This window comes from Dreissena polymorpha, chromosome 2, assembly GCF_020536995.1.
Source record: "Dreissena polymorpha isolate Duluth1 chromosome 2, UMN_Dpol_1.0, whole genome shotgun sequence".
Lineage (NCBI taxonomy): Eukaryota > Metazoa > Mollusca > Bivalvia > Myida > Dreissenidae > Dreissena > Dreissena polymorpha.
Window position 1 is genome coordinate 107,856,015 of NC_068356.1, and position 27,233 is coordinate 107,883,247.

The following is a 27,233-nucleotide window of genomic DNA, read 5'->3' on the forward strand; positions in this document are numbered from 1 at the left end:
TTGGCCCTATCCGGATTCCGTAATGCAGGCTCTTTTTCCATGACTGTGAAAGTTAAATTTCATGTGAAAAGGATGTCATTTTTTTTTCTGAAGTTTTTCATTCAGCCGTTCAATAAAATGAACTGTTCTGCATATAATTTGCCATTTTGATAGGTGTTTGTTAGGTGATCAACAGGAGATGACCAGGGTGCCAGAGAAAAGGGATAAACATTTGAGATCTGGTCATGCAGGGCTTCATATAAAAGTGGTTAAATGGTATACATTTTATATCTGGCCAGTGCTCAAGAGAAAATGTGTACATTTCAGAAAATTTTATCATTTAAAAATGTTTAAATACCGCTTAACTAAGGCTCTTAATTCATCTAGCATGAACACTTGTTCTATATCTTTTTAACACTAAAAAATACTACTTAACATATATTTGACTGTATTGAATGTAGGAACTAGCTAATTAAAATATCCATTAGACAAAATAGATCAGGGGGTGAAATATTCATTGCCTGATGCTCTGACGCTGGAGCTATGTTTATATATCTTTAAACACACTGATTAAAAAAGTAAAACAATACAATGATACAACAGATGGAAAATCATCCCCTATAAACAACATGATACATAATTATGTATAATATTTTTGGATCTGGATCTGGATTGGTACACAGCAGAACCTTTAGGTATGCGCGCTGCGGGAGAGAGATGGGAGTGACTTACACTTTGGATTTAATTTAATCACTGAAATTCATCACTGAAGTTACAGAATGATCTCATTTGATAAAGATGTACATGATTGTATCAAGCAACATATAAATGTCTCTTTTACTGTGACACAGTTCATTTGACTTTAAAATGATATCAACTACTAAAATAGAAAGAAGAAATAATAAAAACCAGTAATTTGAGTAAAGACTTTGTAATCAATGTTTTCAGGACAGCTTGGTGATCTGCAAATCCCATGTGATATGTTGATATCGGGTATCATAGTCATTCAATAAGTCGCAAAATGCTCGAATACAATTTACAAAGCAAAATGTGACTTAAATTGATAACTGAAAATACCAGTTTTGCCATGTCAAGCTGTCAAGATCCAGGAAGTCCTGCATTCACATCGAATATATCCTTCGAATTCAATCCATTGTTGACATTAGCGGAGATTTAGTTAATTGGCGTCGCACTGAAGTGCGGCGACTAGTATGTAATACTTTTTTTTTCGCTTATGGGAGGAGAAGTTATTTTACGGATCAATGTATATATTTTTTTGTCAGAATATCTTGCATAGTGGTGATTTTTTGTGTAAATTAGTGTAAATAAGTACTGCATTTGTGCCTATTACATTTACTACAACATGTATTGCCAATAATGCAAAGCTAATTCTTTTAATTAATAACTGATCACAGGGACTGGACAATAATAAAAGATCACAGGGACTGGGCAAATACGCGAACCGGTGAAACTTTCTGGTTTTGTATTAAAATAAAATCTTCTTTGTTCCACTATCCTAGCAACCACCTAGTTACTAATAAAGGCGCTATAGAGCGCGAAGCGCGACACGTATCATTAATTGTAATAATGAGTCTTGATAAAGGAAGCAGCCGCTTATCAACGAGGAGCACCATCACAGCACCCCAGTCTCATTACTATCACGTCCTCCTACAGGTTTTTTTTTAAGAACCACATATTGAAGGCCGCAGGCCTGACCCGTATCTTGCCAGTGGTATGGACCCTTTGGTATGGACCTTTAACCCCGCTCACTATCCAGCGTTTAAACTTCCGGGTTTACATTTAAACCGACTATTAATAGCTTATTAATATCTTAGTTAGAAGGTGATTTTTCAAGCGGTTCCGTAGTGTAGTGGTTACACGCTCGCTTCACATGTGAGAGGCCCAAGGTTTAAGCCCCAGTAGAATCAAATTATTTTATTTGTGTTCTATGTTAACTTTTTGGTTTGATGTAGACCTTTTAGTTTAAATAAAAATGCTGTTTTATTGTAACCATTTTTTGTTTTTATTGTGCCCATGAAATATATGTGTGAGAGGGGGGGGGGGGGATTCGCAAACACATTAAAACTTTTACAGTGTTTTCATATCAATGAGTACTCAACCCCTATCGTAAATGAGCGACGTAAGAAAAGTTCAGAATCATGTCCCCTTGAAGTTGAGAAAAATATGAAATTACGCTTACAAGATGAAGCAGTTTTTTTAAAACCTACACAATTCTGTTCCATTAATGAAAACAACTGCACACGGATGCCAGTAAAAAAAGGAAACCAATGTAAATAAAATGAACTATGATATATTTGAGGGTTACAACACAAAATCATAGATAATGGTTATTTGAGGGTTATAACACAACATCATAGATAATGGCTATTTGGGGGTTATAACACAAAATCATAGATAATGGTTATACCAGTATATTTTTCTATTTTGTTTAAAATAATCGGCCTATATATTAATATTTTATAGTAGAAAAAAATCGTTCCATGTAACTTCATTGAATGCCATTTACACTGTAATTCCCGACGCCCTTTGATGTTTTGCATCAATACTTATCTTGTAAATATCTCATATATCCTAAATGACAGTTTCTAATAGCCAAACAAGCCGATGTATGCTGTAAGAAAGTTTTGACACGAGTGTGAACATTTTCTCATGGGCGCGGTCATTGCTGTATGTTGAGGCACGAACGACAACTCTGCTGGAGAATGTTATCAATGCTAATCAGCGAGATATGCCGATTAGAAAAATCGAGTTATCTCAATCGGACTGACTCGGTCTTTTACATAGCTCGCCATTGTGAATAATTTTTTCATGGTATGATAACTTAGACGAGCTGCTTAAGCAGCATCGTCAAAAATGCAACATACATATAATGTCTATTTTACTAGAATAAACATTCGATTTATTAACAATAATTTATAACAATAATAACTGAACTTTTCAGGCTTCAAACGCTTCCCATGCGAATGTAAAATGGTTTTACGATTTAATTCCGCATTTTATATTTGGCAAAACTACAACCTTCTATATATTTAATGGCAAGACACGTGTTTCGGCATATATGTTCAGTAAGCGTGTTTTTTTAACATTCGTATCTTTTATTATGCATTCAGATAAGTTACAGTTGTCAATATCATAATTTTTATCAGGTGATAAATGTTCAAGAAATACTCCTTAACCAATTTCCCGAATGCGCTTTGAACCCGTTGAGCAATTATCACGCATTAATTATTTAAATGTAACATTTTAATTGTTAATGTATTGACATGTTGATACAAATGTTAGTTCAGTCTGATTGGTTACATAAACATGCGTTTATATATTAGAAAACCCTTGGGCCTGAGGACGTTTGTGTTATACTATCTTATTCCAAACTTAGAGGATAAAGAAACACGTCAACCATTATCATATAGGAGAATAACAGTTGCATGAATTATGTTTAAAGAAACTGCCAATATCTTATGGCAGTATTGTGAACTGGACATACAGAAATAATATTAGTTTAGACGAGCAGAATGGTATGAAGAAATGTAGTAAAATAAATCATCTTAATTCCTAATTTCATTTAGACAAATATGATTGACACTGTTAAAGCCGTCTTATGCTTTTTTAAACCTTTTCAACAAAAATATTTCATGGAATACGTTTGAACGTATTGTTCTCCTTTTAACATTATAAGTATTATAAACATTGTGTAGTAGGTAATATATGAAAAAGTATGAAAGTGTTTTCATTTTATGGAACTACAATTTTATCACGTTATCATGCACAAATACAAACGCTCTAAATTTGACGAAATGTCGTGATGATTTTACATATTTGCGTGCAGAAGTCGTAAGAGAAAAAATAACGTTCGCATGCTTAAACATATCACATCGCTTTGGTTATTATACATTGCTATGTTAAGGTGCATAGCATCACGTGGCACCCATGGTTGCAACTGCGTGTTAATCGTCAGTCCATGGCGACCTTCTGACGTATCCAGGCGAGATAATCGTACACGTTTGTGTACACTCCTGGGGACTTCGCCGCTGAAAACAGCAGGCGACATATATATCAAGCTGGTAGTTTTAAAGGGACCTTTTCACAGATTTTAGCATGCATTAAAATAGGTCATCAAATGCTTTAAATTGATAAATGTAAAACATTTTAAGTCGATAGCTCCAGTTAAAAAAAAACAAGAATAACATTACAGAAAGAAAAAACAGTAATGCTAAACTGGACTCGAACTACTGACCCTTGGAGTAAAAGCCTAGCTCTCAAACCATTCGACATTGACCCCACCATATCCATACGAAATCAAAAGGAAGTGGGTTGGGGGTAGGGCGTAAGATGTGTTTCTTGGTACAAGGTAACTATATATGCAGTGTGATGACAATGTCGAAGTGTGATGAGCTGTAATCTATCTATAGCTTATATGTACAAGTTTACTTTAAATTAGTTTTCAGTCGATAACACCGAAAGCCTAGGCTTTTTGATAAACTTTCGTTTCGTGGGTCAAACATACACAAAGGCTGAAAACCTCTGTCCAATACATGCCTGCACACAGTGAGCCAAACGAGGTAATCCCTGCAATTCGCCACCGGTCGCCATCTTGGATTACAAAGGGTCCTCCGCTGTCCCCCTACAAGATATATAGAGAATGACAGGTTTCTGCCTGATCTTTTTGTAATAAATCAGGCAAGGCTAAGAATATTAGAGTATAACACTCAAGTAGAATGTTTGACCTCGTATATTTTCGAATGTAAATGAGTGCGAATTCGTAATCCACATTTGCGGACATATGCATACAAGGCTAAACAAATAATGCTGTGTTTCTCAGACAATTTTCTCAAATTAATGGGAGAAGGCGGAATTTTTTCTTTTTCACTATTTTTAGCAGTCATTGGGATACCGTGTTGTCCGTTGTCCGTCAGTACGTGCTTGCATTTGTGCGATTATTTGTTAACATATGAATACAGGAAAATCGTTTAAAAAAGCTTCTTTATGGAAACTAAGAGACCGAGAGGTTTGGTATTTGGCACGTATCATGTATAATGGTCCTCTTCCAAGTTTGTTTAAATCATGCCACTACCCCGCCCAAGGGTCACACGATTATTTAGACTTAAATTGTAAATTACTTGTGACTAGTCTTCTTTTAAACCACTGGGGTCAGGTGTTTGCTACTTGGTGTTTAACATCGTAAGGTGGCCGACTACAATAAAGTTTCAAATCATGCCTCTGGGGTCAAAATTGTCCCCGCTCTAAAGGCTTCTTGTTTTCCGATATGTATATAGTAAAACTTTTATGAAACCCAAGGGCCCAAAGGTGTGTTCTTTGGTATGTAACGCGTGTTAGTATTCCTCTGCTAAATGTGTTCAAATCATGTCCCTTATATCAAAACCGGCCACGATCCAGGGATTATTTTCTAAAGATGTGTACAGCAAATAACATTTACACTTTTATTTTCTGGTACCGCTAAGATCAGGGGTTTAATATTTGGTGTGAGACATCGTATGGTGGTCCTGTACTAAGTTTGTTCAAATCATGCCCTTGGAGTCCAAATTGGTAACTTGGAAATTGTAAATTTGTTATTTGTAACTTGTAAATTGGTAACAATATGGGTAACTTGTTTATTTATCTTCACCCCTTCATAAATATAGGACCAGGCACGAGTTGTCATATCATACCATATTTTAAAATATGGTATGATATGACGAGTGTCAGATCTTTTTCATCACATGCTTTTAAATTAGCAAATTAAATAAATATTTAGGCAAACATAATGATAAATCCCGAATGTTGTTTACTTTTCGTGACGTCATTTGACGTTGCAACGTCATTTCAGCAAAATAACAAAATGCGCTTGGTCAATAAACGTAAACTAAGCCAATGAAAACGCTTAAAAATGTTGTATTACACATGTGTAATAAAAAATATGTAATAGTTATATTACATGGAAAACAGGGTATGGCATGTGATAAAAGATAGTATGCCAATACTATGCATATTCACATTAATTTAAACACAATTATAACGGTAGTTAGAGATACGTAGAAAATAACCCTCTGAAAACGTATTTGGCTCTTGAAATAATATGAGTGTTATTTAATGTTTTTGCACTTCACATTAAATGAAACAAGAAGAGCCATTACATTATTCTTTGTTCATCATTATATTTAACCGGTATGTTGAAAGACTTGTATCATAAACTTCACATTAAATGTTAACGGCCTTAAACACTAATTAAGCAACACATATTTTACAGGATTGTAGGTCTTTGGTTTTGTAACTTAAGAACAACCTTGGTCAGCGACCTCACACAATGATATCGAAGACGAAATCCCTGCCTGAATTACAAGCAGGCGTGCAGGAATGCAAGCGATAATTAATAATACCACGATAATTACAAACCTCGCTTTTTTCGCCTATTTATGTAATGGTATTATCAAGTTTCCATATCCTAAATGTAAATTTAAAAATATCAAATATCAAATGACTATTTAGAATATAAATACATGATATGCAATACTCGTTTTAAACCATGTTATTACATGAAGCTTTCTGACGCTTGAGCGATTTAACTACACTGTGGATTTCTATTAAAGTAAAAGACTGGTAAAGTGCAGTATTACATTATATAAATTATTTATTAAACATCACGATGACTACGGATATATTCTGCTATTTTTTCTTTAATTGGAAAAGTATTCTTCAACTGTATCAAAGAAATACCAACAAACGGTTATCGTGTTTTGATGTATATTTTAAAGGCTTTGGGCTTACATCTTTTCAGACGTTCACGTTCTTTTATTACTATATCTAGTATGTTTTCCTTACGATTGTGTGCTATACGAGACTTTAAGAGTACCATATTTTCGTACACTCATTATTAACAACATCTTCGCTTTTAAAACACTAATCATTGAAACAAAACAACGATTATCATCCGATCTAATAATTGCAGAAGACTTCTGAAGAAACTCAGCGGCACATAAATAATTTTCTTTCGTATGGTTATACATGGTTTGTGACTGTCAATATAACGATCGCAAATATTACCAATAAAGTTGCTTAAATCGCCTCTTCCAACAAAACATTCAAGCGAATTAAATACATAAATATCATGTCCAATTGTATCAATTTAATCAATCAATTTAAACAATTAACGTGTTATTTTTGTTAATCCCACGAATCATTAAATTTGGGCAATGTGTTTTCTTTACGACTGTCATAAATTAGCATAATTCGGCAAATATTAAACCCATGTACCAAAGGGTAACGGATCTTGTGATCTGAATATTTCAATTGTGTTGTCGTTTAACGACAAGGGATGGTGATGGTGATGTCATTTTTTTCTTTATTTGTTGAAGATTTTGAGATTTATTTGCAATGGGACATCGTTGTATTGATGATTCAATTTTGATTTTGTTCGTATTTTCTGATGATACAGATATTTTAAATAAAACTTCAGAAGAAACTCAGAGGCACTTATATATTTTGCTTCCATATTGTTGTGCATTAGTTGTAGTGTAAATATTACACACTAAAAATATGGTTTTCCGAAGACCTGGGGGCTTATAAGCAAATGAAAAACGGACCTATAATTTGAAACCAATTGAAGCTTTTCATATTTTGTATTTTCTAGATTACCCCGGTATGTTTTGAATTACACAGGGAAAGTTTGTAAAAGCACTGAACATCTTAATGGTAGGGCCTTTAAACCCTTACATGTTCTTTAAATGCAATTAAATGCAACAACTTTTACCTTTGGCCAACTATTTCGTGAATTATCACCTCGGTGATTTATAAAATATCAAAGTACTGACAGTACTGGTGTGACGATGCTTTTGAGAGGATGGATATAAAAGCATCAAGTTAAGTTTATCTACATCACCACAATCACCACAATTGTGTATGTTGGTACGAAAAAAAATTTGGTACAAAAATTTTGCGAAAAAAATTTGGGTATGAAAACAAATTTGGGAACGAAAAAATATTTGGGAACAAAAAAATTGGGACCGAAAAAAATTTGGGTACGAACAAAAAATTGGGGATGAAAAAAAAATTGGGTACGAAAAAAATTGGGTACGAAATATTTTTGGTAAGGAAAAAAAATTGGGGGAACGGGAAAGTAGTACCTGTGGGGAACTTGACCCACACTCGCACATTTTCGGCCCTTTCCGTCAAACATCAGATAAGTTCCTCGAAGGCAATAGTATGAATACACATTTCGGAAGCGGTAATGCGGTCCAATGCCGGTCCTACCTACGCGCGTCAAAATGTAAGCGAAATATGTACACAAGTCTGTCAGGAATGATTGAGTTAACGAAGAAAATCATGTATTGATGTAAATTTTTTGAAGGAAGGCGGATGTTTTCAATGAAATTTAACGAGATTTAAGAATATTCGCAAATTTTATTTTTCTTGAGTCAAATTCGCTATACTTTCGCAAATGGCGAACGACAGCGCGAGCTCTGTAATAGTGAGCATTTATTCCGATAATAACACGTGCGCAATGCTCGCGCTGTCGTTCGCCATTTGAGTCATTTGCGAAACTATTGAGAATTTGGCTCAAGAAAAATCTAAATTGCAAAAATCTAGAAAAATTTCGTTGAAAACATCCACCATTTTAATCCGGACTGGTTTTCTATATTTGTCTCTTTGTTTCAATGAAAGTGTTCGCAATTCGAACAGTTAACGAAACCCGGTCTGTAACCGATTAGACATTGCTTGGCCTTGTTGTTAATGAAGTGCACATGGTAGCTGGCCTATCAGCATTGAGCTCGCTTACACATGACATTACGTTGTCGAATGAAACGTGAGAACGGGTGGAGCTATCGGATAATATTGGGTCATTCATGCGCAGATGTCGTATAATTTGAATACACATTTAATATCACCGTCTGTCTCCAAAATAGCGACCGGTCGGAAAGTCGTATAAAGAGATAAGCAAATGAAACAAAAACTTGACAATACCCGTCAATAAATATTTCTAAGCTGACCACTGTTTATCTTTCTACCGAATATTTACCGAACTGAATTAAAGAGTGATAATTAAATAATTAGTTATATGGCGATAATATTACACATCTCTGCCGATTGCCGAATGGAATTGAACGGTGATAATTAATTTGTTTTTTACTCCCAAACTATCCTGAACGACAGCAGCGTATAAAAAATTTAATTAAAGGGATACGAGAAAATCAGGAGCGGTTTAATTGTATTTAAAGTCTAATTAATCGCATATGCATATGTCAAATAAATAGGCGACTCAAATAAATACCGGTACGCGCTTTTTTCATAGCTACGGTATTCTTGATATCCTTGAAAGAGCATTGAATTAAATGACGCAAATAACCGGAAAGGATAAAGTACTGACAGTACTGGTGTGACGATGCTTTTGAGAGGATGGATATAAAAGCATCAAGTTAAGTTTATCTACATCACCACAATTGTGTATGTTGGTACGGAAAAAAAATTTGGTACACAAATTTTGCGGAAAAAAATTGGGTATGAAAACAAATTTGGGTACGAAAAAATATTTGGGAACAAAAAAATTGGGACTGAAAAAAATTTGGTACGAAAAAAAATTGGGTACGAAAAATTTTAGGTACGGAAAAAAAATTGGGGGAACGGGAAAGTAGTACCTGTGGGGAACTTGACCCACACTCGCACATTTTCGGCCCTTTCCGTCAAACATCAGATAAGTTCCTCGAAGGCAATAGTATGAATACACATTTCGGAAGCGGTAATGCGGTCCTACCTACGCGCGTCAAAATGTAAGCGAAATATGTACACAAGTCTGTCAGGAATGATTGAATTAACGAAGAAAATCGTGTATTGATGTAAGTTTTTTGAAGGAATGTGCAGAAAATATATTAAACAAGAGCTGTGTTTGTGAAACACAATGCCCCCTGCTGCGCATCTTTGCAGCCATATATTTTACCTTTGACCTTGAAGGATGACCTTGACCTTTCACCACTCAAAATGTGCAGCTCCATGACATACACATGCATGCCGAATATGAAGTTGCTATCTTCAATATTGCAACATTTGACCTTTGACCTTGACGATGAAGGATGACCTTGGCCTTTCACCAATCAATATGTGCAGCTCTATGAGATACGCATGCACGCCAATATTGAAAAAGTTATGGCCAATGTTAAAGTTTTCGGACAGACAGACAGACGCTTTATATTTGACCTTGAAGGATGACCTTCACCTTTCACAACTGAAAATGTGCAGCTCAATGAGATGCACATGTATGCCAAATATCAAGTTGCTATGTTCAATATTAAAAAAGTTATGGCCATTAAAGTTTTCGGACGGACAGACTGACACACTGACTGACTGACTGACTGACAGTTCAACTGATATAGGCCACCCTACCGGGGCATAAAAAGCAATGGCGATATTTTTCTCAGCCACATAATTGTTAATAGTTTGATATCACAAAATGAGAGTAAAAGTAGAACTGTCAAAAATGACAACCTGTCAACGTGTTGTTTTTGCTGGCACGAGAGGGCGATTACACTCAATGTGTTCACATTTTGACCATAGGCTTTGTCAATGACCTTTATAGTATGGGTAGCTTTGATATTATTTATTGCTATCATGTAACTGCATGATTGTGTATATGTTTACAATACACAAAGCATAAATAATGATATAAATATACTGATTGAGCTTATAATAATCTGTAGCCAGGTCAATTAAGGACTTAAAATACAATTTTGTGTCCTGATTTCATGAAGAAATGACCATGCATGTCCTAGATTTCAAATTCAAGACCCTGGTGTGACACATTGGTAGCATTACCGTTAAACTGTTACCAGGCTTATGAAATTAGTTTTTATTGAACTATCTAAGGAAATCTAAATCAGGCACTGATTTTTCTTGTTTTAATACAGTTATAGATCAGTTGTGGCCTCTGGGTAATTACCAATTTTGCTTACATTGTCACACCCTTAAAACTTTTCACACGTCTATAATAGCAAATCTGGATTTAGGTGATCTTCAATGGTACATTTAAACTTTAGCTCTGTTACAAGAGTGCTGGTAAAGTCCAGTCACATATTTAAATCTAGGCCATGTCAAAATCAAAGTGTCAAAGACAAATGAAAGATGCGTTCATTAATTATTGTCCAGTTGTTTACTACTGCTGTAAGTTTTTATATAATATGACTGATGAACATCATGTGAAAGAAAATTCACATTATCATTGTATATCAGGTTTAGCAGCCTTTTAGATAACAAAAGTATGCTAGTTTTCAATGTCGCTTCTGGGGATCAACCCCGTAGGGCCTTTAGGAAGATTCTGAAATTTTCGATCCCTCGAGAGCAACCAAACCAAAAATTAAGTCAAATATTGCCGACTCGGTTTTTTGAGTCGGTTCATGAGGGATAATGGAGCTTGATTGGTCATTGTCGGCTCTGGTACTACTTACATGTACCCCGGGTACTCTTAAGTATACTTACATGTACCCTGGGTACTCTAAGTATACTTACATGTACCCCAGGTACGGTAAATAAACGTAATTGTACTCGGTCCATATTAGACTGTACCCGAGTTGTATTCGCGCCCAAAATCCGATGTCGTAAAACGCGCAACCGATTATCTTAAACACACTTCTCTTCAAAAAACACTGCATCAACATGCTTTTTGAGTATGTGTTCCGATAATAGAGAGGCCATTCTACAGAAAATTGACATAAATGTGTAATTACAAAAAAATAGTCGACAACGACTGATTTAGGGTTAAATTTCCCGGGTACATTTTAGTATATTTACCGTACCCGGGATACATGTAAGTATACTTAAGAGTACCCGGGGTACATGTACGTAGTACCCGAGCCGACAATCGAGCGATAATTGAAGGTGCAACATCTCTCACGCCCCCTAGCATCGCTTTTAGCAGTATTCAATTCTCAACAGGAAAGTGCTGGAGTCATTGATCCCGAGGGACAAGAAAAACAATTGATTAATGTTCGAAATAAATAATTTGATTAATGACAATTCTATTATTTGAGCCAGGTCACAGGAAAAGTGCAGTCAAATCAGTATCCAATTAAATTATTTGTTATTGTCAGAAAAACGCTTTTAAGCAAACAGCTTTCAAGCGACTGCAGGCTGATCTAGATTCAATCGCTTTAATGTCTCTTTTACTGTGACACAGTGCATTTAACTTTAAAATGATAAAAAGTACTAACACTAAGAAAGAGTACGAACCAGTAAAGAGTTTGAAATCAATGTTGAATTTCAGGACAGCTTGGTGATCTTCAAATCCCCGATGAAATGTTGATATCGGGTATCATAGTCATTCAATAAGTCGCAAAATGCTCGAATACAATTTATAAAGCACAATGTGACTTATATTGATAACTAAAAATACCAGTATGCCAGTTTTGCCGTGTCAAGCTGTTACGATCCAGAAAGTCCTTCATTCACATCGAGTATATATCCTTCGAATTCCAACTATTGTTGTCATAAGCGGAGATTTAGTGAATAAATAATTCATATATCCTAAATGACAGCTTCTAAATAGCGAAACAAGCCAATTTATGCAGTAAGAAAGTTTTGAATCGAGACTCTCATTGGGGCCATTGTTGAATGTTGAAACACGAACGACAACTCTGCTAGGAGAATGTTATCAATGACGAGCAATCTCCTACGCAGTGGCGAATGCAAAAGGGAAGTAACTGAAAAATCGAGTTATCTCAATCGGACTGGCTCGGTCTTTTACATAGGTCGCCATTGTGAATTTTTTTTTGATGGTTATGATACCTTGGACGATGCAGTTCGCATCGTCAATAAAAGGAACTAGAAATAAATAAACTTAAATTTGTGTAAAGAATTACTAAAAAAGACGCAATAAGTGGGCTGCTGTTGTTTATGATGAGCTGGGCAGATATCATCTTTATATCCACAGATACAATCGAAGATGTTAATGCAGGTTTAAATTTATAAATGTTGATAATGTACTATTATTTGTTGTTTATACAGAAAATTGTTAAGACTTTATTAGTGTAAGAAATTAAGTAGCATATGTATAATATTTCCTAAATGACTATTAGTTCACATACGTTTACAAAAATGCAGTTCTCTCTGAATTTTGAAGACAAGTCATAGATGGTTAAAACAAGATTGGTTATAGATTTTTGGAGTCCAGTTTTTATATTGTTCAAAGAAATTGAAATATCGCTTCAATAATTACCTAAGAGTTCTCCTAAGATTTTACTTCTGTAAGATGTACAGTCACACATTACGAATGTATTAAACGGGTATGTTAAATACAAATCATATTGGAAAATATATACTGAATTTGTTGTTACTCACGTCGTATTAAAGATGAATACCATGTTATGTTAATTTGCTCTAATAATAATGATTTAAGAAAAAAAATATAAAAACTCTCGTTATTTCCAGCTGCTATCAGCACACACATTCATAAGACTTATGAGAACAGATACTCAAGAAGGACTTGTTAGGTTGTCTTCAATAAATTGTACCGGCACTTCACTTCCATAATTTGGTATGTGTTAGATAATGCATTTTCCAACTTGATTGTATACACCTAAAATTTATTTGTAATCAATAGTGTAAGGTCAATGTGTCCGACCTATGAGACATGTAACCCATAGTGTAAATCAAATATGTCCAACCTATGAGAAATGTGACCCATAGTGTCAAGTCAATGTGTCCGATCTATGAGAAATGTGACCCATAGTGTCAGGTCAATATGTCCGATCTATGAGACATGTGACCCATAGTGTCAGGTCAATGTGTCCGAACTATGAGACATGCGACCCATAGCGTCAGGTCAATGTGTCCGACCTATTAGTCATGTGACCCATAGCGTCAGGTCAATGTGTCCAACCTATAAAACATGTGAACCATAGTGTCAGGTCAATGTGTCCGATACATGAGACTTGTGACCCATAGTGTCAGGTCAATGTGTCCGATATATGAGAAATGTGACCAATTGTATCAGGTAAATGTGTCCGATACATGAGACTTGTGACCAATAGTGTCATGTCAATGTGACCGATCTAGGAGACATGTGACCCATAGTGTCAGGTCAATGTGTCCGATCTATGAGACATGTGACCCAAAATGTCATGTCAATGTATCCGATCTATAAGACATGTGACCCATAGTGTCAGGTCAATGTGTCCGATCTATGAGAAATGTGACCCATAGTGTCATGTCAATGTATCCGATCTATGGGACATGTGACCCATAGTGTCATGTCAATGTGTCCGATCAATTAGACATGTGACCCATAGTGTCAGGACAATGTATCCGATCTATGAGACATGTGGCCCATAGTGTCATGTCAATGTGTCCGATCTATGAGGCATGTGACCCATAGTGTCATATCAATGTGTCTGATCTATGAGACATGTAACCCAATTGTGTCAGGTCAATGTGTCCGATCTATGAGACATGTGACCTATAGTGTCAGGACAATGTGTCCGATCTATGAGAAATGTGACCCATAGTGTCAAGTCAATGTGTCCGATCTATGAGACATGTGACACATAGTGTCATGTCCATGTATCCGATGTATGAGACATGTGACCCATAGTGTCAGGTCAATGTGTCCGACCTATGAGACATGTGACACATAGTGTCATGTCAATGTATCCGATCTATGAGACATGTGACCCATAGTGTCATGTCAATGTGTCCGATCTATTAGACATGTGACCCATAGTGTCAGGTCAATGTGTCCGATCTAAGAGACATGTGACCCATAGTGTCACGTCAATTTATCCGATCTATGAGACATGTGACCCATTGTGTCAGGTCAATGTGTCCGAGATATGAGACATGTGACTCATAGTGTCATCTCTATGTATCCGATCTATGAGACATGGGACCCATAGTGTCAGGTCAATGTGTACGACCTATGGGACATGTGACCCAATGTGTCAGGTCCATGTGTCCGACCTATGTGACATGTAACCCAAAGTGTCAGGCCAATGTTTCTGATCTATGAGACATGTGACACATAGTGTCAGGTCAATGTGTCCGATACATGAGACATGTGACCCATAGTGTCATGTCAATGTATCCGATCTATGAGAAATGTGACCCATAGTGTCAGGTCAATGTGTCCGATACATGAGACATGTGACCCATAGTGTCATGTCAATGTGTCCGATCTATGAGACGTGTGACCCATAGTAACCATTCAATGTGTCAGATCTATGAGACATGTGACCCATAGTGTCAGGTCAATGTGTCCGATCTATGAGACATATGACCCATAGTGTCAGGTCAATGTGTCCGACCTATGGGACATATGACCCATAGTGTCATGTCAATGTATCCGATCTATGGGACGTGTGACCCATAGTGTCATATCAATGTGTCCGATCTATGAGACGTGTGACCCATAGTGTCAGGTCAATGTGTCCGACCTACGAGACTTGTGACCCATAGTGTCAGGTCAATGTGTCCGACCTATGTGACATGTGACCCAAAGTGTCAGGCCAATGTTTCCGATCTATGAGACATGTGACACATAGAGTCAGGTCAATGTGTCCGATACATGAGACATGTGACCCATAGTGTCAGGTCAATGTGTCCGATCTATGATAAATGTGACCCATAGTGTCAGGTCAATGTGTCCGATACATGAGACATGTGACCCATAGTGTCATGTAAATGTGTACGATCTATGAGACGTGTGACCCATAGTGTCCATTCAATGTGTCAGATCTATGAGACATGTGACCCATAGTGTCAGGTCAATGTGTCCGATACATGAGACATATGACCCATAGTGTCAGGTCAATGTGTCCGATCGATGAGACATATGACCCATAGTGTCATGTAAATGTGTACGATCTATGAGACGTGTGACCCATAGTGTCCATTCAATGTGTCAGATCTATGAGACATGTGACCCATAGTGTCAGGTCAATGTGTACGATCTATGAGACGTGTGACCCATAGTGTCAGGTCAATGTGTCCGATCGATGAGACATATGACCCATAGTGTCAGGTCAATGTGTCCGACCTATGGGACATGCGACCCATAGTGTCATGTCAATGTGTCCGATCTATGGGACTTGCGACCCATCGTGTCAAATCAATGTGTCCGACGTATGAGACATGTGACCCAAAGTGTCAGGCCAATGTTTCCGATCTATGAGACATGTGACACATAGAGTCAGGTCAATGTGTCCGATACATGAGACATGTGACCCATAGTGTCAGGTCAATGTGTCCGATCTATGATAAATGTGACCCATAGTGTCAGGTCAATGTGTCCGATACATGAGACATGTGACCCATAGTGTCATGTAAATGTGTACGATCTATGAGACGTGTGACCCATAGTGTCCATTCAATGTGTCAGATCTATGAGACATGTGACCCATAGTGTCAGGTCAATGTGTACGATCTATGAGACGTGTGACCCATAGTGTCAGGTCAATGTGTCCGATCGATGAGACATATGACCCATAGTGTCAGGTCAATGTGTCCGACCTATGGGACATGTGACCCAAAGTGTCAGGTAAATGTGTCCGATCTATGAGACATGTGACACATAGTGTCAGGTCAATGTGTCCGATCTATGAGACATGTGACACATAGTGTCAGATCAATGTGTCCGACCTATGGGACATGCGACCCATAGTGTCATGTCAATGTGTCCGATCTATGGGACTTGCGACCCATCGTGTCAAATCAATGTGTCCGACGTATGAGACATGTGACCCATAGTGTCAGGTAAATGTGTCCGACACATGGTACATGTGACACATAGTGTCAGGTCAATGTGTCCGATCTATGAGACATGTGACCCATAGTGTCAGGTCAATATGTTCGATCTATAAGACATGTGACACATAGTGTCATGTCAATGTACCCGATCTATGAGACATGTGACCCATTGTGTCATGTCAATATGTCCGATCTATTATACATGTGACCCAAAGTGTCAGGTCAATATAACCGATCTATGAGACATATGACCCATAACGTCATGTCAATGTGTCCGATCTATAGAGACATGTGACCCATAGTGTAATGTCAATTTGTTCGATCTATGAGACATGTGACCCATAGTGTCAGGTGAAAGTGTCCAATCTATGAGACATGTGACTCATAGTGTCATGTCCATGTATCCGATCTATGAGATATGTGACCCATAGTGTCAGGTCAATGTGTCCGACCTATGGGACATGTGACCCATAGTGTCAGGTCAATTTGTCCGACCTATGAGACTTGTGACCCATAGTGTCAGGTCAATGTGTCCGACCTATGTGACATGTGACCCAAAGTGTCAGGCCAATGTTTCCGATCTATGAGACATGTGACACATAGAGTCAGGTCAATGTGTCCGATACATGAGACATGTGACCCATAGTGTCAGGTCAATGTGTCCGATCTATGATAAATGTGACCCAATGTGTCAGGTCAATGTGTCCGATACATGAGACATGTGACCCATAGTGTCATATTAATGTGTACGATCTATGAGACGTGTGACCCATAGTGTCCATTCAATGTGTCAGATCTATGAGACATGTGACCCATAGTGTCAGGTCAATGTGTCCGATACATGAGACATGTGACCCATAGTGTCATGTAAATGTGTACGATCTATGAGACGTGTGACCCATAGTGTCAGGTCAATGTGTCCGATCTATGAGACATATGACCCATAGTGTCAGGTCAATGTGTCCGACCTATGGGACATGTGACCCAAAGTGTCAGGTCAATGTGTCCGATCTATGAAGACATGTGACACATAGTGTCAGGTCAATGTGTCCGATCTATGAGACATGTGACCCATAGTGTCAGGTCAATGTGTCCGACCTATGGGACATGCGACCCATAATGTCATGTCAATGTGTCCGATCTATGGGACTTGCGACCCATCGTGTCAAATCAATGTGTCCGACGTATGAGACATGTGACCCATAGTGTCAGGTAAATGTGTCCGACACATGGTACATGTGACACATAGTGTCAGTTCAATGTGTCCGATCTATGAGACATGTGACCCATAGTGTCAGGTCAATATGTTTGATCTATAAGACATGTGACCTATAGTGTCATGTCAATGTATCCGATCTATGGGACATGCGACCCTTCGTGTCAGGTCAATGTGTCCGACGCATGAGACATGTGAACCATAGTGTCATGTCAATGTGTCCGATCTATGAGACAAGTGACCCATAGTGTCAGGTCAATGTGTCCGATCTATGAGACATGTGACCCATAGTGTCATGTCAATGTATCCGATCTATGAGACATGTGACCCATAGTGTCAGGTCAATGTGTCCGATCTATGAGACATGTGACCCATAGTGTCATGTCAATGTATCCGATCTATGAGACATGTGACCCATAGTGTCAGGTCAATGTGTCCGATCTATGAGACATGTGACCCATAGTGTCGAGTCAATGTGTCCGACCTATGGGACATGTGACACATAGTGTCAGGTCAATGTGTCCGACCTATGGGACATGCGACCCATAGTGTCATGTCAATGTGTCCGATCTATTAGACATGTGACCCATAGTGTCAGGTCAATGTGTCCGATCTATGAGAAATGTGACCCATAATGTCAGATCCAATCTATGTGACCGATGTGTTCGATCTATGAGACATGTGACCCATACTGTCAGGTCAATGTGTCCGACCTATGGGACATGCGACCCATAGTGTCATGTCAATGTGTCCGATTTATGGGACATGCGACCCATAGTGTCAGGTCAATGTGTCCGATCTATGAGACATGTGACCCATAGTGTCAGATCCTATCTATGAGACATGTGGCCGATGTGTCCGATCTATGAGACATGTGACCCATAGTTTCAGGTCAATGTGTCCGACCTATGAAACATGTTACCCATAGTGTCAGGTCAATGTGTCCGATCTATGAGACATGTGACTCATATTGTCAGGCAAATGTGTCCGACCTATGAAACACGTGACCCATAGTGTCAGGTCAATGTGTCCGATCTATGAGACATGTGACCCAAGTGTCATGTCAATGTGTCCGACCTATGAGACATGTGACCCATAGTGTCACATCCGATCTATAAGAAATGTGACCCATAGTGTCAGGTCAATGTGTCCGACCTATGAGACATGTGACCCATAGTGTCAGGTCAATGTGTCCGACCTATGAGACATGTGACCCATAGTGTCAAGTAATGTTACCGAGCTACTTGGCATGTTATTGATGTTGTCAGAACAATCTCTGACATATCGCGCACAGTGTCAGGTCAATGTGTCCCAGTGATGCGACATGTACATTATAGCGTCAAGGCAATGTGTCTGATCTATGTGATATGTCGCTCGTAGTGACAAGGAAATGTGTCCGATCTGTAAGACAAGTTGTGTCCTTTCATTTTGACCTAACCATGGTCCATTTCACCCACCTGGCAGGCATCCTGTCCTCCCTCTTCGTACCCCGCGCAAAACATGTCACGTGTCACCTGGTTGCCAAGGTGATCCGGCTGGTTGCACGTGGCTCGATCCACGATGGGCAGTGTCGTCTGCTTCAGCACATCCGGACAACAGGTCCCTGTTGAAGAGTAAATATCTAACAGTATATAGTGCGGTTTGGACAAAAATCCATGATAATTTACCTATCATGTATGTTTTTTTTTATCATATTAAATTATAAAAAAATGCAAAAAGAAGTTATGTCATAAATATGCTTACATTTCAAAACATTGTTTATAAATTGTATGCATGTGCTTAGTTAATACCCATGCTGTGTTTTATAGGGATATATCTATAGCACAATAGCTCGAGATAAGCCGCTTTATTTGCGTTTTTACGCAGAAGAAAACAATACGTAAACAAAATAAGTGTAAGGGTCAAAAAAGTATTTTGCACTTCGGGTACTGCAATAGTTTGTATTTAATGATTGATTACTATATAAAAAGTTGAAACAACATAGATTACATTTTAATCTGTGTTGCTTCAATGTTTAATATTGTAATAGTCTCGTCCTCGCATATATTATTGCGTTAAAATCTTATCTGGATCTTTGCTTTTCTGCCTCAGTACTTAGACAGGGAAACTACAATGCACGTGATTTAAAAACGCCCTGCTGACCAAGCCTATGAAACAGCCGTACCAACAAAGTAAGTCCCACCCTATATAAGTACTGTATATCTCTCACCCATGATCTCTCCCCACCCCGCCACGATGCCGTACTCCCCAGGGACTGGTTCTCGTGTGGGCAGGCACACCGTCCCGACGTAAGCATTAAATGTGAAGGGCGCAGTAACCTTGACGAGTGCTATGTCGTCGGTCGTGGACAGGTAATCGTATGTCGAATAAACCGCGATTCGCTCCACTTGCCGGACCTGTGCGCTCTGCTCGTACTTGTCCTTAGAATGCTTTCCTGCCACCACAGTCCATTCAGGCGTATGGCGATTCCTAACAAATATTTTTAATGAAGCACTCACTTTATTTGTGTTACCATGCAAACTTTTTAGTGTATTGTCATCTGAATGGTACCGAAAATATGTAGAGGTGTGAGACTAGCATTTTTCGGCGGATGTCGGTTAGCTTGTAAAAGAATGTAAACATTTTGAATTTAGAATCTCATCTGGGAACATCTTTTGTCATTCATTGACATAACATTTATCTTTACTTTAAATAAGAAATATGATTATCTAAGGTATGTTGTTAGTTTGTTAGTTGTGTTGCTAATGTTGGAAACTCGGGTGAATTTGCTATTTAATTTTATGTCTGTGTTGAATTGAAACCAAGCGCCATTTTAAATCTTAATGTAAAACAGGCTGTAACAATACTTATGATTATATACACTTTTCGCATGCTAACAACAGGATATTGTTACAGCAGTCACTGCACTAACAAGAGAGAGAAAAGTTCGAAGGCGTCGGTGCGAAAGTCTAGAGTACCACATACTCTGTAAGTAATGAACTGACTTTTTCATGTTCTTTATTATTGTTAAAAAGGTATTTTTATATTGTTTATATGTGTTTCTTGACCTTTTTGTAAACCATTCTTGTATGCTTAAATAATGGGTTTGGCTTACAAGGTCATATTGATGATTGAAGGTCATCATGATTGTTTTAATATGTTGACACATGTTATCTTCTTGAATGTTTATATATTTCAGGAACTACGTGATATTTATATTTTTATTAAATTGTATAATGTTTTGTTATTTTAGGACGAGTAAAGGGAATACAAGACTAGAAATTTAACTTTACCTGTATAATGTGAATGAATGAACACTGGTTTCATAGTCATTAAAGGGAAGAAATTTGAACTTACAACTTAGTTATCAATTATTTTGATACATAAGTAAAACCCCAAAAGTTACAATGGAGCCCCCAGTGAGGATCGAACTCACGACCCCTGTTTACAATGGAGCCCCCAGTGATATAAAATAGACTAATTGTTAGATAACAACAACCGTGACTTGTGAAAACCAGTGAGTTAACAGATAGTATTTGAATTCAGTAAACAATTTATTTAAGTTAACAGTCTCAGTAATCTGGACAATATTTTTAGCATTATATATTTATACTCAGTGACACTGGAATAGGCAGTGAATTGTAATTATCACAGCCGTGACTTATTGTGTTTTAACCTGTGAATTTCATCTACTTTGTGTACATGTAAGTGCCATTTTGAAATGGACTCGAAGAGACTTGCTTTTAACTTAGTTTTAATAAAGTTTACGTATAAAACTTTAATCAATAAATCAGTGATATATAACCAGTTCAGTGGTATCAGACGTTAACACATCTCACTTCAAGATCGTCGCAGCAAAACGTGTTGGCGACTTCAAGATCATCAAACGATCACATTTGCCTCTTTCTTCTAGAGTGAACGTTACATACTTCAATCTTAAAGATCGAGCATTCACCTCAAACATTCACACTTATCTCGACAACCTAGGTATTTCGTGCTTCAAGACCGTTTCTTCAAAGCAGATGTCTTGACATTTATTCTTCAAGACCGTTACATCAAACAGACTTCTAGACTACTCCTGCCTTATTGTGTTGAACAATTAACTGTGCAAACAGTGACAATAGCCTATACCGTGTATGCCAGACCCAGAGCCATAGTTAGGTGGTGGTGAGTGTGAAAACATTTTTATATACAAAAGTTTTTTATCCAAAATACTTACAGTTGATTGAATATTTGGTTTCTTTCTCTGATAAATGAGATATTTTGGATAACAACTTTTACACAGTGTGATATTGTTATTAGAAAGGAAGATACATTTTTGTAAGAAAGAAATCTGCAGATCACTTAATTTACTGGTAAGGGGTTAAAATAAAATAATTTCACTATTCAATGTCTTTATTTCTCAAATTTAATCCATATTGCATTTGCTAACATATTCACTGTATAGTATTTTGACAGCCATTTATATTTAAACAGGGGGGATATTGGCATTGGCTTCAATACTAAATTGGTCCATTGGTTGTTTTTGTTGTTTTGGCGGCCATCTTGGATTTCTGGTTGAGTGGGTTGCCCGGGATAGGTGTTTTGTTTCATAAGTATCAAATCAAAGGATATTTTAAGTAGATTAACAAGGAATGTAGTAGTAGACTCTATTAATTTCTATAATTATATAACATTTGAAATTGATTTAAAAATAATTTCAAGAAATATTAATTTTAATTGAGTTCAAATGTGATTGATTGTTCTTTTCAGCTACTTGTTGATCTTTACATTGAATTTTAATTTCTGAATCACTTTCAGAATACAGAACCCGGTAATTTCCTGCTGTAAGTATTTTCATTTGGAATGAAATGGTGTATTATTCAATAGTTTTTATTTGAATTTACAGGTACTTTGAATTTAATTACAGCTGATGTCACAGTTGCAGATATGTTTTTGCATTGCATATACATATTATTGATGTGATTTATTACACATTATTTCTCTGAGATAATTTTCCGGGGTATTATTTGAAATCATTTGCTTCATTATATAGGTATCATTTGAAATAAAAATAATAATAATTACAATACAATATACACAGAAATTTGTTGATAGAAGGTAAGTTAATTGACTATTTGAAGTCATTTGAAGTTGAATACTTGGTCTTTGAAGGAAGAATTTTTTTGTCTAGAAACTCTAGGTTGAGTTTTGTGATGGTTGTGAAGTGGACTATTGTAATGTTCTTATTATTTGTGATATAATTTTGAGTGTGTCAATATTCAAAGTGATTTGATCTTTGGAATTGTGATTGGTATATACCATGTGTCTGCCTGATATTGTGTACATGTATGATGTATTATTGTATACAATGTTTGAGTTCAAATATTGAATAAGCATTGAGATTGGTGAAGTATCTAGATTAATTGAAGAAAGTAAATTGAATTAGTGAGTCTGAAAATATACACAACAACAACAGATTATTGAAAAATATATCTGAAATAAAGACGTGAATTACAATTGCAATAATATTTCAATCAACAGAAACTGATTGAAAGTGGACTTAGTGTATGCTATTGATGATGTTGTGTATTGCGTAAATAGTTTTAGTGCACAATTATGTAGTAAATCGTATATTAATTACTGATAGTGTAGTGGGCCCATTACAAAGTTACCACAAAGTTTAGCATAGAATTTGTTAGTCGTTTTGTATGCTAGTACTTATAAGTTACTGTTAGTTTTAAAGAAGTTTGTGCTGTAAATGTCCACTATTCAGTGTATTGAAAGTAAATATTTTTCTTAAATATTTTAAATTGACGTGAATTTTTGTATCCATTGGTTGAACATTCAGCAATGGCAATGACATACATTTCTGAAACAGAACGCGCATTATTAGATGCAATGAAAGAAATGAATATTACAAATGAACGTGAATTGAAAGGTTTATTAAGAAAACAAAAACTTGAGACATTGTCTAAGCAACGTGATGAAAAAGTAGAAAATACTTCTAAGTTTCCCAGAATTTCACTATTTTATGGTGAACCAGGTAAGGGTGAAGTGTCATATACTACTTGGAAATATGAAGTTAAATGTTTACTTCAAGAAAGGACATATAGCCAGGAAAGTATACTGCTTGGCATTCGCAGATCTTGTAGAGGCGAAGCAGCAGATATCCTGCGAAGACTTAGTGTATCAGCCTCCGTCAAAGACATTTTGGAGAAATTTCAATGTACTTTTGGTGCAATTGACACTGCTAAATCTATATTGCGAAAGTTTTACGCATGCCAGCAGGAAAAGAAATGAAACAGTATCAAAACATGCTACACGTATTGAAGATATTTTCTCTCAAGCGGTAGAACTTGATGCAATTGATTGGAGAAAGGAATCTTTGTTAAAAATGTTTTTTATCAAGGTCTTCACAAAAAGTTAAAGCGTGCTGCTTCTTTTAAATTTGAATCCGTTCACGATTACGACTTGTTCAAAGTGGAAGTGAGAATGATAGAACAGGATTATAAAATACCTGAGGAATCAAAAGCGCATTGTAGCGCAATGAATCAAAATGATAGTAAAAGTGAACTTGGAGAAGTGAAATCGTTGTTAAAAAATTAAATGATATGATTGAAAAACTGGAGAAAGAAAAAGAGTCAAACAATTCTCAATTTCAAAATTCTTCAAAATGTTCCCAGAGGTTCCTTTAGAGGAACTAGACAAAATAGAGGGACACTCTCACGAGGAGTAGGTCGTACCAGACCATTTAGAGGACAGGGGCGGGGAGATCTGTCTTATCAACCTAGACGCCCAGTGGCATCAAACATGTTTAGACCAAAATATTTTATTTGTTTTAATTGTTCCGAGTCTGGACTCTGGACACTTTGCAAGAGAATGTCCACATTGAAACTGTTAAGTGCTGCATGTGAGGGTCTACATTCTGGCAGAAAGACATGTGACACAAATTTAGTTGGTGACTCTTGTGAAGTGGAAATTCATGTTGAAAATGTATCAACCACTGCTTTATTGGATACTGGATCTTGTGTATCAACATGTTCAGAGAATTTTTATAATGAACAGTTGTCGAAACATGCATTAAAACCTCTAAATGAATCAGTCAAAATTGAATGTGCTGATGGTAATATTCTACCATATAATGGGTATATTGAAGTTTTAATTAATACCCCAGGGATTGAAAACTCTGAAGAACAATTGTGTTTGTTACTTGTTGTTCCAAATACTGAGTAAAATAAAAAGACTCCTGTTCTTTTAGGTACTAATATATTGTCTCACCTTCTAGAAAATTGTAAATTGCGTTGTGGAGAACAATATTTAAAAAAGGCTAAATTGCCAACAACTTGGTTTTTAACTTTTAGAACCATGACATTGCATGAAAGAGAATTAGCCAGAAATGGAAATCGACTTGGTATACTGAGAAGTAATCAACACTCAACTCTGACTATTGGTCCAAATCAGTCAGTAAATTTAATATGTTTTACTGATAAAGTTTTAATTTATAGACAGACTTGTGCTATGTTGCAAAAGACAAAGGAATCTTTATTGCCAGATTTTGTGGAAATTACTCCTGCTGTTTTTAATTTTGAAAACAACAAACAAGAGATATTAGTTAATGTCTCAAATCCATCGTCAAATTTTGTGAAAATTTCACCTAGAGCTGTCATTTGTGAAATGCAGCTTGTGATCATTGAACAGAGTTCAAATGAAAATTTGTCAGATGACAATGTAAATATTTTTAAACAAGTTCATATAGATTCTGAATTAGCTTCAGAACAGAACAGTAAACTTTTAACTTTACTGAAAAGACATGAGAACATTTTCTCAAAAGGAGATACAGATATTGGCAATTGTACATTGTCAAAACATCGCATTGATTTGCATAACAACATTCCTTTTAAACAGAGACATAGAAATTTACCTCCACATATGGTTGATGAAGTGAGGAAACATTTAAATGACTTAGTCACTGCAGGAATCATTAGAAAGTCAGAGTCACCATGGGCATCTGCAGTTGTCCTTTGCAGGAAAAAGAATGGAAAATTACGAATGTGCTTTGATTATCGAATGCTGAATAAACAAACCATTAAAGATTCATATGCAATTCCCAGAGTTGAAGATATTTTTAATTGTTTAAGTGGTGCTAAATGGTTTAGCATTGTGGATATGAAGGCTGGTTACCATCAGGTTGAGGTGGAAGAGTGTCATAAAGAGAGAACAGCTTTTACAGTGGGTCTATTGGATTTTGGGAGTTCAACAAAATGCCGTTTTGGTTAGTCAACAGTCCTGCTAGTTACCAACGTTTAGTTGAAGAATGTTTGGGTGATTATAACATGAAAATCTGTGTTATTTATTTGGATGATTTAATCATTTTCAGTACATCGTTTTTCCAACATTTGGAACGACTTGATATGATAATGACTCGACTCAAAGAGTGTGGAATAAAGCTTCTCCCAGAAAAATGCTAGTCTCACACCTCTACATATTTTCGGTACCATTCAGGTGACAATACGCTAAAAAGTTCACCATTTGGATGTGAATTCAACGTACGATATTTCTGAATGTTGAATAATTAACTGTATTCGGTCACAGGCAGCAGTATCATAAATTTGCCCCCCCCCCCGGAACCCTACACCCCCCCCCGAGCTTACCCCAGGGGTTCCAGATTGTTAAATGTACACCTATTGTGTATGGTTTGACTTTTCAACAACGAATATTGAATATTCAATTAAATTTGACTTTCTCGCTATATGTCACTCGGTGTTTCATCTACACATGTACACCATTTTAATTTTATAACGCGTCATCTGGTTGGTTGTTCTCATTGTGTTGGCCAATGATATGGCCAATGATATGGCGTTTTAGAACCGAGCATTCGATCGACAAAATATGACAGGAAAACACAGACATGTAGCGAGAAAGTCGAATTTAATTGAATATTAAAGTTATTAGCCGAGCAGGAGATCGGTTAGTAGTGTAATCTCGTTGCATTTACTGTCGTTTAACGAATCCAGTTGCATTTTGTCGGCAACTGCATGGGAACATGTGTGTTTTTGATGAAAAAGGTCACGTCCATTGTTCCACAATCTTTCAGCAATAGGCATATAGTGCGTTTCATACCTTGTGTATATATAATACCTATACGAGGGTTATTTTTTCAAACTATGAATTTTTGTCAATATTCGTTGTTGAAAAGTCAAACCATACACAATAGGTGTACATTTAGCAATCTGGAACCCCTGGGGTAAGCTCGGGGAAGGGGGTAGGGTCCCGGGGGGGGGGGGGCAATTTTATGATACTGCTGCCTGTGTATTTGGCTACATGTGACATTTTGATGAAA

The 27,233-nt window shown here is 36.8% G+C and overlaps 1 protein-coding gene and 1 long non-coding RNA gene across 2 annotated transcripts in view; one reads left to right on the forward strand and one right to left on the reverse strand.

Annotated features, from left to right (window-relative positions):
* Nucleotides 1–3,716: 3,716 nt before the first annotated feature.
* Nucleotides 3,717–27,233, reverse strand: part of LOC127868409 (ovochymase-1-like) — a 31,985-nt gene continuing 8,468 nt past the window's right edge. The window contains exons 9-12 of the mRNA XM_052410177.1: nucleotides 20,142–20,401; nucleotides 19,390–19,535; nucleotides 4,537–4,621; nucleotides 3,717–4,028 (exon numbers count right to left, since the gene is read on the reverse strand). Of these exons, the coding sequence (XP_052266137.1) occupies nucleotides 3,952–4,028; nucleotides 4,537–4,621; nucleotides 19,390–19,535; nucleotides 20,142–20,401 (568 nt within the window). The 3' untranslated portion in view covers nucleotides 3,717–3,951. The remainder of the gene's footprint in view (nucleotides 4,029–4,536; nucleotides 4,622–19,389; nucleotides 19,536–20,141; nucleotides 20,402–27,233) is intronic.
* LOC127868436 (uncharacterized) lies at nucleotides 20,506–22,968 on the forward strand. The gene is made up of 4 exons (XR_008044126.1): nucleotides 20,506–20,645; nucleotides 20,831–20,899; nucleotides 21,165–22,078; nucleotides 22,712–22,968. It is a non-coding gene; the product is annotated as an uncharacterized LOC127868436 (long non-coding RNA).